This window comes from Contarinia nasturtii, unplaced genomic scaffold (genome assembly GCF_009176525.2).
Source record: "Contarinia nasturtii isolate CC-2019 unplaced genomic scaffold, AAFC_CNas_1.1 Cnas_scaffold_480, whole genome shotgun sequence".
In the NCBI taxonomy this organism is placed as follows: domain Eukaryota; kingdom Metazoa; phylum Arthropoda; class Insecta; order Diptera; family Cecidomyiidae; genus Contarinia; species Contarinia nasturtii.
The window spans coordinates 1-15,137 of record NW_022197833.1 but is presented as its reverse complement, the minus strand read 5'-3'; the positions used below and the strand labels follow the sequence as shown (position 1 = coordinate 15,137).

Here is a 15,137-nt window from a genome sequence, read left to right as displayed (position 1 = left end):
CAAAAATTATTTGTATCGCAAAACTTATATCAGATTCAGTTTTCTCATGAATTCATATTTACGGTAAAAGATACGTAATAAATGCTAGGGGAAAATGACTACTTTTAAGTTCGACGAAAGCTATAGAATTGTAAGAAAAACTTACACGAACTTATGAAATCGCAGGCTTCTTATGAGAATTTATACGAACTTACGCTTTGTCCATATACATTAACACACTGCTGTAAGTTCGATATGCGTCAAAATTCCGAAACAGTCGCACATGTAGTAGTCAAATGAGGCAACGCTGGTCAATTTTTTTTTAATTACATTTCACGCTACAAATAATTTGTACAAAAGAGTAGAACGCATTTTAAAATAAAAATTACCTAGTAAATTGGAAATCATCCTTAAAAGACCTGATTTTGACTCATAAGCAATAATTCTTTATGGATCTTTGAGATACATTACTGATTATTCACTATCAAAACCGACTCTTTCAAAAATGACGTCTAATTAGACGAATTTATATTTCTTGATATTTTTTCCCCGAAAACTGTCTCGACTTATTTTTACAAATTATTTTCTATCTGAATCGACATGACTAACATTTATAACCATTCCCAACATTCTGCGATTTTCAATTGACGTTGAAAAACTTACTAGTAATATATAGGAACTTACGTAAAACTTAGACGAACTTACAAAAATGTATGTAGAACTCAAGAGTTCTTACGCGAACTTGTGAAACTTACAGATACTTATGAACTTACAACGAGTCATTTTCCCCTAGGCAAATTCGGTGAAGAAATCACCATCTCTGACTTAACTTATAAAAAAGAAAATATTAAAACAATCATCAAAAGAATTAAAATTTGCTTTATTATATCGAAATTCAAAATAATTATCGACACAAGTATTCGACGAAATTCTTTCACAATAATAATGGTTTAAAAGTGTCACTTTGAAATATTTGTGTGTAAAAATTTTAAAAATAAAATTTGCTTCATATGGATCGAAATTGACTTTCAATTCAATACATCAGTGGTAGGTAGAATGGTGAGTATATGTAAAACATATTTTTGTATTGAACTCATTTGCAGCTCTATTTACTCAAAGTCTAAATAAAAGAGAATGAATGCAAACAAATGATTCTTGACCTTTGCTTTATTGTAAATCAAATAAACTGAAGCATGATTTATTATCGGCTATATAAAAGTAGCAACCTTTCAAATTCGGAGAATTTGTAAATTATACTTTTAAATAATATAGCAATGTCGACAAAAAAGTGAAAACAATATTGATACAGTTGAATGAAGGAAATACAATTTATTTGACTTAAAACACATCTAATATACTGAATTCTTTACGAAAAACTGCGTTTGAATAAGAAAAACATGAATATGTTCAAATCATTTCAATTCATTTAAGAATTGAACACGTGTCTTTGTAGGCGATAATTGATTTTGTGGTGATATAATTACAGCCGCTTCATTTAATTACATCTCTGTCTTGAACTTATCTTTAATAGTAAAAATTGCGGACCAATGAGCTAGAATAAACGGTTTCAATAAACTGTCCATTGGTCCATGGACCATACTTAATCGTTGTCAATTTTCAGATCGATTGGTGTAATACTTGCCAAATGCAACATCCTTCGGAGTATTTCGATAGAGATACATGCATTGGTCTATGTACCTGATGTGATCGCCAATTGTTGTTCCGCCTAGATTTGAATTGTCAAAATCTTTAGAAATGAATGATTTTAAATGCTTAACGCAACGATTTCCGTTCTCATTCTCAACCCAAGCAACTGAGATGCCACCTAAAATTCATTTAAACCAAATTTTGTACGTTCATTTGTGAATTTGCAATTGTTAAATAAAATATATTGCGTTGATTTAACTACATACCAAGTCTGGTATCACAAAATCGTAACAAAAATGTGCCCGGCATACATTGGAGCAATATTTCTTCCGTTTTACTTTTGCTAATGAAACCAGCAATTAGTCCGTCATTCCATGGTCTGCTAAGATGTTCGCGCGTTAATTTTATGATCTCATAATACCATTTCCACAATGAACATTTCGAGTCGGTGAGTTTTGTTCTACAAAAGCTAGTGTATGAAATTCCATCATTCGTTAGGAGATTTGATTGGATGGCCTTTTGTTCTGCAAATTATGGTCAAAAATAATCGAAATCAAATGAAATAAAACAACAAACATTGTTGGTACCCTACCCAAGTATGACAACTCATAATCGTACAAAGTACAGCCGGTTTGATATAGAAATACTTTGTCCAAAATGAAACTCATTTCACGCCACGGAACGCAACTTTTAGTCGGTGGTCTATCGTTCCATTCAAGCATATTATTCCACAAAATGCTAGCCCAGGCTTGAAGTCCTTGATTCCCATGTACAATGATCACAACTGGTAATGATTTCGCTATCACCTAATTTAAATAGACATCATTTTAGAGATATTCATGGTAATGAAATTGAAAATAGAATCACTTACATTTAATTGTATTTCGTCAAGCTTTACTTTTGTCTGAAAGTGCAAAATGTACTTTTCATCGGTTACTCTTTTGATACCCCGTATACAATTTCGCTTCACATCATTCAATTTTAAAATTAAATTGCACGATAGTCGCATTGGATATTCTTTGCACCAACTAAATCGATTATTATTTTTTACATTTATTATACTCGATGGTGTCCAGAGACTTTGCGACTTTCCACATGGTGTTTCTAGTTCAGTTTAAGATATAAATTGAAGGTCAACAATTTTTGAAATTCATGAATTCATTGCCAACTGTTGGATTTTGACATTTTTTCAAACTCGTACCCCTATAATTTCTGTACAACGGATTCGAAAAAAATGAACTTTGGTGACACGCAGAGACGGCTTTTCAGAGCAATATATGGTAGAGAGGAGGGTGGTATTTTATATATAGAAAAAATTAAAATAACGATTATGTATGAGAGAAACAGTCAAAAATGTGTGTTGGCGAACGGAGCAAGTCGAAATTTCGCAAGTGTGACAGGAATCCACTTCAAAATCAGTGTATTTTTGCTATTTGTTATAAATTTATAGGGCAAATCTGAAAAATGAACGGCGAATCCGGTGAATCTCCAAAAAATGTACCCGGCGGTAAATTTTGAAAGATTTGTTTCAGGTGGGGAACAAACCGAAAAACTGCCTGGCGCACATGTGTGTTTGTAAGGAGAAGCGTTCAGAGTTGCCAGAGGAGCACTGAGGAGCTGAGCTCCTCCTCATTGAGAAGCAAAATATTAAAAGTTTAAAAAATATGAAGAAGAGGCTCAGCTCTTCAGTGTTCCTTCGGCTCTTCTGAGCGCTCTTTCTCACATATATTGCTCTGAGAAACAGTCTCCGGTGACGCGCCAAAAAACCTCGAAAGATAATTTGTTGTAAATTTTCAAAATTCATAAAAATTCAAATGTTTTAGAAAAATCACATAGGACTGGCGTAAAAAGGCAAATGCATTTTTTTCAAATCCATTGCCATAGTAGTGTTTCTATGACATCTACTAGGGGGTACCATTTTTGATTCTCGAAACAATGTCAAAATGGAACCACTCTAATAATCATTGACTATGTTTACTTAGTTCGATCGAAAACTTACTTGATAAAATGGACACCACTACATTGTAATCTTCCATATCTTTTAAAAAACTTGGCAATAGTAACCGAACACTGGCTTCAAATCTGAAAAAGAATCTCAATTTTTTTTGTTCATTGATATTTCAATAATCCACTTACCTAGTGCTAATAAGACAAAAAAACGCAAAGTTGAATTTCAATCGAAAATTTAAAAGAAAAATAGTCAAAAATACCTCTTATGTATAACTTGGCATGGTTGCACATCCACAATAAAACTGTTCGAAATTAAGTCGTAATAAAGTTTATCAATTTTCTGATTTAATTTTTTCTGAACATTTTCGGGAACTTTCATTTTGCAGTTTGCACAAAAAATGTTATTCAAAAGTTTTTTTATGTTCAATACACATGTAAACAAGGCCTCGTAATGTATTTGAATGATATCAAGTGCATTCTGGAAATATCCGTTCTTATATTCTTTTGATTTTCCACGACGTCGATAATCAAAACCAGTAAATAGTTGATCACGTCGCCATTCTTTCAATTGAGCAACTATGCCAGTTTCAACATCAGAAAGTAAGTTGAAGATTCTTGTAATTGACGAGGAGATGCAGCTTCGTTGATAATTAATTGAATTTATAACTTGTTCGCATTCGTTAGCATAACATTTATTTTGAAACTCGATAATCGGTGTTAATGTCGATCTCAATGTTTGAATTTCTTGCTTATAACTCTTATACTTTTGAATGTTAAATGCAAAATCAGTATCATACTGGGCTATCATCACATTGCATTTCTTGATTAGGGAATTCAAGTGTTGTAGATTGGCATTAATATCGGGTGTTGGAGTGTCCACTTCAATTTCATCAACATCTGACATGGTGCAAATCGATAAGATGATAATTACCTAAATAATTTCTTGTACTATACGAATTTTGATATTCAAACTATTGAAATTAAAACACTTTGATTATTTTGATTTTAATTGAAAAATGTCAGCACGAGAACCGTTTCGATTTTTCTTTAAATTTGATATTTTGATTGTATGCAAATGAATCAATTTCAATTCTACTGAAATTTCGACAAAGAACGAAAAGAATTTAACGGTAAAGAAATGAACTTCAAGCATCAGAATCCAAGATCCATACTACAATGAATGGCGCTCTCGTTCCTCATTTATTTAGCAACATCGCATGCTTGATAAGATTTTTTTGACATATATTGTACTGGAGAATGATGATAAGAGACAAGTGATGTCAAATGTCGCCAGAAACATGTCTACCAAAAAAACCAAAAGTACTAAATTTTAAATAGAAATGACATAAGTAACTTTTATTGCTTTTTTAATATATTATACATTTTATAATATGTTTTTCCTGCAATTCGATTTCGTACGAAATATACACTTATGGATGTTTATTTATGTATAAATATATGGAATCCATCGAAATGTGATAATAAGACGAGGTTCTTTTCGTCGAAATCATTTTATGTCAAAGCTGAAATTCCATGCGAACGAGGACATAATTCACACCGAGGTTCTATGATTTTTGCAACCATACCGAAGCACATACATTCTATTCCATATCTTACTTGGGCGATATTCATAATTGAGACCGTCCATAAAAAACCGTCCAATTCCGAAGAATTTATGAAAATTAATAAGTTGGTACAATAATCGAACCTACAAAAACCAAAACAAAGTATTCTATCAATTTCATTATATTTTATGTTGAAATTAAATGATCATACGTATTGGTATGACATAATTATCGTCAGTTCTCGTCATGATCGGTGTATAATATTTGTTAAATGCAACATCCTTCGGCGTATTTGGATAGAGATAAATCCATTGGTTCACATTTCTGATCAGATCGCCAATTGTTGTGCCGTTTGGATTTGAATTGTCAAAATCTTTAGAAATTAATGCTTTCAAATGCTGAACGCAACGATTTCCGTTCTTATTCTCAACCCAAGCAACTGAGATGCCACCTAAAATTCAATTAAATCAAATTTTGTAAGATCAATTCTGCATTTTTGAAATATAAACCAAATTTATAAACTTGCATTTTTACATACCACGCGTAATATCGCAAAATCGTAGTAAAAACGTTCCCGGCACACACTGGACCAATATTTCTTCCGTTTTATTTTTGCCAATGAAACCAGCAATGAGTCCGTCATTCCATGGTCCACTAAGATGTTCACGCGTTAACTTCATGATACCATAAAACCAATCCCAGAATGTCAATTTCAAATTCTCAAGTTCTGTTTTGCAAAATCGCCGGTATGAAATGTAACCATTTCTTATGAAATTCAATTGAATGGCTCGTTGTTCTGTTAAATGAATTTTCATAGTCAGAAATCATTTTTATATTTTAAAGCAACAAACATTACCCAAGTATGATAACTCATAATCGTATAAAACACAACCGGTTTGAGATAGAAATACTTTGCCCAAAATGAAACTCATTTCATGCCATGGAGCGCTACTTGCAACCGGTGGTCGACCGTAATATTCAAGCAAATTATTCCATACAATGGTGGCCCACGCAGATGGTTCTTGATATGGATGTAAAGTGATCACAACTGGTAATGATTTCACCAATACCTAATTTGAATGGGGGATATTTTGGAGATATTACAATTTCATGAACAAAAGTGAGCACGTCTCATAAACGTTCAAAGTCATAGATTCTGACCGAGCTATAAATCAACCTCCGTAAACAAATTTCGTTTGCGAACGCAAAAGCGGCTCCTTAGGCGCTCATGTGGCGCTTATTAGTATGCTTCACAAAATGCGATGTCAATTTTGAGTGACACAATGATTTTAATTTTTGCACAGGACATAATGATAAAAACTTTTCAAACAAAAAATTCCTCAGAAAAATGTGCATTTTGCAAAATGTTAAGAAAAATGTTTACGGACTCCTTGAAGCCTTATGGGTTACTTAAGTTCGAAATAAAAAAAAAATACTCACATTTCGTTCTGTGCCTTCAAAATTGACTGTCGTTTTAAAGATAAAAACGTGTTTTTGATCGGTAACATTCTTCCCTCTGCGTTGGTCGAGGTTATATAATTTTAATGATTTGAAATTGCATGATAACTTCCATAGAAATCCTTCGTACCTCTTGAATCGATCATTTTTTACCCAAATTTTACCCGATGGTTTTCTCTCCGGATCCATGGTTTCTAGTTAAGTTTAAAAAATTGAAAATTATCGAAGGGTTATGATAAAAGACCGTGAGTTCTGTTGTTTAAATCCGTTCATTTCATACGTTCTGAATATTATGTTTCTTTCGTTTCAGTTTGAATCACTAGATTCGATTGAAGGTATAACATACCTGGCACGATGGACACACTAACGTTATAATTTTGTTCGTCTTTTAAAAACTTTGGCAAAAGTAAACGAACACTGGCATCAAATCTTATGTCCCTTTTGACAATTTGCGGTGGCTGTAAATCAATTATAAAACTGCGCGAAATCAAGTCAAAAAGAAGTTTATCAATTTTCGGATTGAATTTTGATTGCACATTGTCGGAAATGTTCACTCCGTTGTTTATGATATAAATGGTGTTTAAGATATTTCGTGTATTCAATACACAATCAAACAAGCCTTCGTACTGTATCTGAATGGTATCGAGTTCATTTTTAAGATCGTCACTTTTATCAACTATAGTTGTTACTCGACTTCGATAATCAAAACCGGACAATAGTTGAACACGTCGCCATTCCTTCAATCGTTCAATCATGCCACTTTCAATGTCAGCAAATAAATTTAAGATGCTGTTAAATGACGAGGAGATGAGGCTTCGTTGGTGATTTATTGCGTTTATAACTTGCTCACATTCATTAATATAAATGTTCTGTTGAAACTCGGTAATCGGTGTTAATGACGATCTCAATGTTTGAATTTCTTGCCTATAACTCTTATACTTTTGAATGTTAAATGGAACATCGGTATTATACTGGGCTACCAGCAGATTGCATTCATTGATTAGTGAATTCAAGTATTGTAGTTTGGTATTAATATCGGGTGTTGGATTGTTCACTTCAACTTGATCACCACCTGCCATGATGTAATTTGCAAATAAACCGAGAAGGTGCGAAATTTCTTTGAAACAACGATAATTTCTTTTTATATTATGGATATTCAAGCTATTCAGGCCAAGTTCTTTTTTAGTAATCACCGCACTTTGATAATTTTGCTTTAATATCAAAAATTGAACTTAGACCCAATTCAATGAATTTTATTATTTTAGAAATTTGACGCGAAACTAAATTTAAAAGTAAAGAAGACACTCAATTCGACACGTTACACATCCGATTCCCAAATCCATACTACTGTGAATGGAATGCTCGTTTCTCATTTATACGGAAGTAATATAGGATGTGAATCGAAACAACTTGGATGGAGTTGATTTGATAGGAACAAATTAATTCGAGGTGTATTGAAATATCAAATTTCCAGTAAAAGTTTGCCTATAGAAATCATTGGGAGAATTTCCTTAGAAATGTTTCAAAATACTTTTTCCACTAATTCACAATTCCCCTTATCACACGCTATGCCTTTGAGAGATGAATAATTAGTAATCACTCTAAATCGAAAGCGGGGTCATAATTTGAAGTTAACGATGAATTTTGTGACGGTATACTTTTAGGCGTATCTTTTGATCCTATCCTTATATTTCTTACTCTGTTTAATAGGCAAATAGTGTCATCAGGAATTTGATACGAAGTGATTGAGAGATAAGGAACTTTTATGTGTTGTTTTTATTTTTATGTGTTTGGAGGATATACTTTTGTTGAAAAAAGCATAAAAGCTTCAAACGGTTGAAGGCGTGTGGTACCTTTAGTACAAAAATTTCGAGGCAAAAACGGTTGAATTATTTCATCCAAATCACCTTAAACTTCATCAGCAGTTAGTTTCTGATCAAAAATGATGATTAATAATCATTGACTGCCATTTAGCAGTGCAGGAAGTGATGTGATCGTAGGCAGGTATTAGGTGTATTGTTAAAAAAATATTGTTGTTATTTGACTTTTCGAATCAATCCTCGATATTTTACCAAAGGAAACCCAAAAATGCTCCCAAAAAAGGTTGTTGGCAGATCTTGTGCGATGATGTAAATTAATCAGATATTGTATTCATTATCGTATAAGATACTTATTTTTCTATATAAAATCGTTGAAGATCCTCGTTTCTACCATTTATTACCGAGAATTTGCAATATAAAATTGAACTAATAACATAATATGTAAACCATTTCATGATATTGTGATTAAAACAGATCCATATAACTGGGATAGATGTTATCCAATGATACATCACCATTGGAATTTTCGCACAGTCCCTCAAATGAATGGAGGTCGAGTTGTCTTCCACGCTTCGTTGGCACTTCGATCTTACAATGTGGCAGGACGTAATAAACCTTGGGTGATCGTTCGTCAACTTGTGTGCAATATTTTTGAAATAGCTCAGTTTTCGATTGATTTGGAAAATTGTAGAGATAAACGTATTGTTCCACGTCTTTAATGAGGTCACCAATTTTGAGTGGTATAATTGTATGTTTGCTATCAAAGGTACGATGACAAAGTGGTATCAAACTTTCGACTCTGCGCTCTTGATTTTCCGTCTCTTCAATCCACGAAATGCTTATACTGCCTAAAATTTCATTTGAATTTTTCATCGGAAATGTGAAAAATTGGTAATAGGAACGATACAAAACGGTGTTATTTACCTTTCTCGCTGTCAGACAAACGAAATAAAAATGTGCCGGGCGTACATTGCTCAAGCATTTCTTTGGCTGCATTTCGACTGATGAAACCAACGATTAGCCCTTCGTTCCACGGTTCCGAAAGATGTTCACGAATTAAGTGCATGCAATCATAAAACCAATCCCAAAATGTAAACGAACAACCGGGAAGCTTTTCCATGCCAAATTGATACCAAGAAATCTCCAGATTTTCGGCATTTTCACTTGAATTTCGGTAGATTTTTTCACCTTGAATTTTGAATGAAAATTAATTCGAATCGATCCCCCTTATACACTGGGTGTGCGCGAAAAATGGAAGCAAACCTACATAAATGATGCAAATGATCATCGGTTAAACGACATCCGGTTTGAGCTTCGAATTTTATTCGCAAAATCTTCGCCATTTCTCTCCATGCTACCCGATCACCATAAATGGAACACGATCACCGCGTGCGAATGCATTATCCCAAACGATTGTTGCCTGTGCTCGTGGCTCCTGGTTTATATTCGTGATGAACACAACTGGCACCGATACCTGCCACACATTGAATTGAATGTCACCAATTTGAAGAGTCGTTTGAAATAGAATGACCGATTTATGATCCAATACTCTTTCATTTCGATTCTTTTCACTTCGCTTGAACGTTGCCTTCATGTGATTTAAGTGACATTTCAGATTTTGATGATCATTTTGCCATTCCAATGGTCCCGTATTTTTCTCAATTTCACCTGTTGATTCGGTCAACGGATGCAATTGTCTCAGTTGTTTATGAAGTTGGGATTCTTTACGAGAGAGGAAATAAGATTTATCTATTATTAGTTTTGATGACAAAAGGAATAAATGAAAATCATTATGAAAAAAGCTGACCCGATAAAATGGATGCAGCCACCAATGGCAGTGGTGGGCTTTGGTTCTTAATGATATTCGGCAATAATAGACGCACTCTTGCTGCGAACCTATAAATACAATTTGCTTTCATTTGAAACATACATGGGTAGCGGAAGGGTGTGAGCTCGGACTTACACTCCACTCCCTCAATTTTCGTATTTTTTGGTCCGGATTTCGGACTATATATTTAATTAGGGAATTTAGGGGCCATAAATCAGAGTTGTTATAGGCACTGCAGAGGTGCGGGAATTTTTCTTGCTGCTCTTTGTATTCAGGTGCTTCACTTGAAAAATTACATGAAATAAGAACAAACCTAGTTCATGCACCTCTCCGGTGCCAATAGCAGCTGTGGCCCCTCGCTTACTTATTTCCTATTCTTACTTTGTTTCTTTTTTGATGACCTGTGGTGGTTGCTTTTCTATAATAAAAGAAGAGGTTATCAGAGATCTAAGAAGACATGTAATGTCTTTTAAAGCTTGCGTTTCGAATTGAACATGTTCGTTGTGCGGAATATAAGTGTTATGAATTAATAAATCGATCAAAGTACGTGTCTGCCAGATGAGTGTAAACAATTCAACGAACCACGTTTGAATCTTATCAAGTGCACTTTTTGGGCATGCATTTTTACTGTTTGCATCAAGTGGACTTTGTGGAGTTTGCGCAAGGAATATCCATTCACCATATCCGGATAAAATCTGATCACGTTTCCATTGAGATAATCGTGTATAAATGACAATGTTCTGTACACTAGTCATCAAATCAATGGCTATTCGAATTGATTGGAAAATGTTCAAACGCTCTAATTTCAATCCCTCATACCATTTAGGGTCATTCCAAAGGTCATAGTTTTCCGCATTTTTTCGGTGCCTTTTACTAAACTCATCATTGGTTTTTATCAACGATTGCAAATCCGAAATCTTTTTATTTAATTCATATGCTTTATCGTCCAAACTGGCCACTTACGGATTACACATTTGATCCCACAACGACATTTCGATTCACACAATTTTCTTTGATGAAAACAAACGCGATTTATTTGGAGCGATAATGATAATACAAACAATTTCGAATATTTCGTTTTTCAATTTGAACTTGTTGAACACTCTCGTTCTCGACCAGATCAATGTTTATACTGATTTAACTGTGACATATAAATGTCGTTCACATAGCAAACATTTTACTTGATTTAATCCCTTTGTTTCGCTTCATTACTTTGCACAAGCTTGTTTTGAGAGCGACACAATCATTTGTTGATAAAATACATCCAACGACTAACGAGTTCTGAACGAAATCTATATCTTTCGTATAATGTACATGATTTATTTGTAGTGTTTGTTTGTGCACTTGGCACTCGACTGATGAGGCTGATATGAGTCACCATAAATATTGTATCGAATTCTCTTTTGAACAAATAAGAATGTGACTAAACATAAGTTTGTATAATAACTATAATTTACTTAATGATATATATTATTGCGCACGACAAAGTCGACATCATGTCGTTGAAATTATCAACGATTTGCGCACATAATATGCCCACACATTTTTCGTACGTAAAACTAATTCTAAATAATAAATGCAAAGAGATTTCTCTCAGCATTTGATAGGAGTCAAGGTCCATCTCATAGCCAGATAGAAAAATAACGAGAAATAAAATTTACAATAAAAATGCAATCAGCCTAAGATTATTTATTATTTCCATACGATATTTACTTATTTTAATTTACTTCAAACACATTAGCACCAGTTCACGATACGTTCTCTCATTGTTTGATTGCATCTTTCGTTTCGTATGGATGTTTTCCTCTCTTGCCGGAGTCAACATTACTTTATATTACTGTGATCAAAAAGTAAGGTGAATTTGTCTATTCAAACTTCGCACAGAAGTGGAATTGTTGAAATTCTTTTTTTATTTGTTTGGTGTGCTACCAGGGCTTGTCGTCGACATCTGTGCGAAATTTCATGTCAGTATCTCTATCAGGTTTTGAGTTACGTCTGTTCGTTTACATCGAGAAATTTTCATATGGCGATTTTTATGAAAAAAGTAGTCAGATTGTTGATGTTTGAGTAAACACTTGACATATTTAACCTTTTCTTTCAAACAACTTCCTTGAGCAAGTTGTTGGTATTGACCATAGCTTCCCTTCTGATGAATATAGGGTAAGACGAACTTTTCCGCACGGTGGTAGTTGCGTATTTTATTAAGAAAGTTCAAAATAATATTTGTTCGATTTTTCAAGCCTTTCAAGCGTCGTAAAGTTCGAAACCAAAAAATATGTCTCAACTTTGGCAACGAAATATTCTTTAATTTAATAGCAGAAGTACCCGAGAAAAGATTTTTCACACTTTCATGATGAACCCATTTGTACGACATTTGAAAGTATTCTATTTTCTAACAAAATACTATATAAATATATCTGACGTTAATTTTGCCATAAAAATTATTTTTGAAACACTTTTCATAACTTAAGTCACAAAAAATTTGGATCTTTGTATGGGAGCCATGTCTGTATGCTATATTAATGGTGTGAAACTTTGCACAGGTTATTTTTTCACAAAAAAATATTATTCTGAGGGTTTGGATAAATTTCAACTAAAATTAAGGGTACCTCCGATACAAAATATTCGTTTTTGAGCCAAAAATTGAAAATTTTGTATGGGAGGTACCCCTAATTTTGAGTGAAATCTCTTCAAACTTTCAGAATGTTATTTTTTTGCATAAAAAATAGTCTGTGCAAAGTTTCTCGTCATTAAGGTAGCATACAGGCATGGCTCCCATACAAAAATTCAATGTTTTTGTGATTTTTTCAAGGAAACTGTATCAAAAATTGATTGTATCTCAAAACTAACGTCGGATTCGGTTTTTTCGTGCCAAAAAACTCCCCAATACATATTTTTGAGTGTTTAAGTCTACATTAAGTATGACTTTTGAACGAAAATTGGACTCTTTTTCATAGGTATCACTCCAGGCATGACATTTTTTTCCATCAACCAAAGTCGCTCAAAATCTAATGATCCTCTGGACCGATGAACAAATTTTGCGTACAGAGGACAACCTACGACGTGGAACAGACCCACAACAACCATGCTCAAAACGGCCTGATTCGGGTTCTCTGACCCTGAGGTGTTTTTGAGATGTCGTAAATTTTGACCCATTGCAATACTTTCCCCTTACACACTAGGTGTGTGCGGAAAAGTAAAAGTATATAAGAATATCATAGCCGTAAAATATTGATTTAAGTCAAGCTTTGAATATTTTTTAATTTGACGCAAGATCAGAAATTAATATAATTCAATCATTCAAACAACATAATATGATAGATAGATAATAGATATCTCAGCCACTATTAACGAATATGTCTGGAATATCTATCTATACAATTTCATTTCAACAATATCTATCTATACAAAAAATTGACGTATTTTGGAGAACAGCGAGAAAATGTTCATCCCATGGTTCTTTTAAACTTATCGCACTGATATAAAACCAAAATTGATTTCCTTTATAGGTTTTTGTGAATAAAACCATTTCCTTATTTTGTTTTATGTTTTTGATGTTACACTGTCTTTGCGGTCAAAGAATATGTGGGAAATAGTGACTTGATGATTGAATTTAAATAAATTTAACCTAAGAGCTCTTTTTGTTGGAAACGAAGTCACTGGTGTGATAACAGTTGCTATCGTGATAGAAACCAACTCAATTTGGAGGATCACGATAACAAGAAATTAGCGTGAATACAGCTTTTATTGTAAAACTTTTCCAACACTCTCCTTTATTGTTATATCTATGAACTTTTGTATATAAAGCTGGTTGTTTGAAATAATAAAGTTCACTTATAACATTCGAATCAAATCGCGAGATACTTTTATTATAATTCTTTTTATTATAAATCTGATTTAACGAAAATTATACTTAAAATCATTTCATTGTCAGTTTCGTTCAAATGAAAAATGAAGCTAATTATAATTCTAAGCGTTTTGTTGATCGCACTTTTGAGTACGTGAGAAATTTTTAAAAAACAAATAACATTATACAATCTTATGATCTTTTTTCATATATTACAGCACCGATTTTCGGGCAAATGTTCTATCCGAAGCATAAAGTCGTGAAAAAGTATCATTTCATGATGTTTAAGGTAAATGTTTTTGAATATTGTGAATTGTGTAAAATTGATAACCAAAAAAGATTTCATTCCAAATTTATCTAGGCAAATTGGCATAAAGCTTTACTTCATTGTCGTTCCCTTGGCATGAATTTGGTGAGCATTTCATCGAAGGAAGAAAACGAACAAGTTATACAGAAAATTAAAGACGAAGGTAATTTTCAGTGGAATGTGTATTTTCAAATCAAGAAAAAAGGAAACATTTTTGTTTAATAAATTCTGCAAATGGAATAATAATATTCATCAATTTTTGTAAATAGGTTATGCTGGAAGTGTTTTTTGGACATCAGGAACGAAATTGGGTGATAATGTTACGTGGGAATGGGCGGGCAACGGTAAACGAGTCACCTTTACTAATTGGGCGCCTGGTGAACCAAACAATCATGGTGATGATGAAAATTGCATTCTTAGCAGTGAATCGGTCTGGGGACCAAATAGTACTCAAAAGTGGAATGATGATACGTGTGACTATGAATGCCCTTTTATTTGTGAACAAGATGTGTTTGAATATGAATATTGTTCAAATTAAACAAAATTATTCTTATTTTTCGGAAAAACTAAATAAATGATACGGATGATGACTTAACTGTGAAATATAAATGTCGTTAAAATATATAGCAAACATGAATCATTTGACATGTTGTCATCTCTTTATTTCGCTTCTTTTCTTTGCACAAGCGTATTTTATGAGCTACACAATTATTTGTTGATAAAATACACCCACTGA

At 33.2% G+C, this 15,137-nt stretch overlaps 3 protein-coding genes across 4 annotated transcripts; 1 reads left to right on the top strand and 2 right to left on the bottom strand.

Annotated features, from left to right (window-relative positions):
* Positions 1–1,469: 1,469 nt before the first annotated feature.
* Positions 1,470–7,956, bottom strand: LOC116338998 (signal transducer and transcription activator-like). The gene is made up of 6 exons (XM_031764595.1): positions 6,946–7,956; positions 6,582–6,793; positions 5,998–6,211; positions 5,691–5,937; positions 1,893–1,927; positions 1,470–1,804 (listed from the first exon to the last, which is right to left on the bottom strand). The coding sequence occupies exons 1-6, from the start codon at positions 7,676–7,678 to the stop codon at positions 1,590–1,592; spliced, it is 1,656 nt and encodes a 551-aa protein (XP_031620455.1). The 5' UTR covers positions 7,679–7,956; the 3' UTR covers positions 1,470–1,589.
* A 918-nt stretch (positions 7,957–8,874) lies between these two features.
* Positions 8,875–11,367, bottom strand: LOC116339000 (signal transducer and activator of transcription 5B-like). Its single transcript, XM_031764598.1, has 6 exons — positions 10,629–11,367; positions 10,227–10,315; positions 9,786–10,141; positions 9,655–9,682; positions 9,344–9,607; positions 8,875–9,267 (listed from the first exon to the last, which is right to left on the bottom strand). The coding sequence occupies exons 1-6, from the start codon at positions 11,000–11,002 to the stop codon at positions 8,885–8,887; spliced, it is 1,494 nt and encodes a 497-aa protein (XP_031620458.1). The 5' UTR covers positions 11,003–11,367; the 3' UTR covers positions 8,875–8,884.
* Positions 11,368–12,063: 696 nt separating this feature from the next.
* Positions 12,064–15,041, top strand: LOC116338999 (hepatic lectin-like). 2 transcript variants are annotated; one of them, XM_031764597.1, is made up of 4 exons: positions 12,064–12,097; positions 14,313–14,383; positions 14,456–14,564; positions 14,671–15,041. In XM_031764597.1, the coding sequence occupies exons 2-4, from the start codon at positions 14,330–14,332 to the stop codon at positions 14,937–14,939; spliced, it is 432 nt and encodes a 143-aa protein (XP_031620457.1). In that variant the 5' UTR covers positions 12,064–12,097; positions 14,313–14,329; the 3' UTR covers positions 14,940–15,041. The 2 variants fall into 2 exon arrangements, with proteins under 2 accessions (XP_031620457.1, XP_031620456.1); XM_031764596.1 differs by lacking the exon at positions 12,064–12,097 and adding an exon at positions 14,101–14,244.
* The last annotated feature ends 96 nt before the right edge of the window (positions 15,042–15,137 follow it).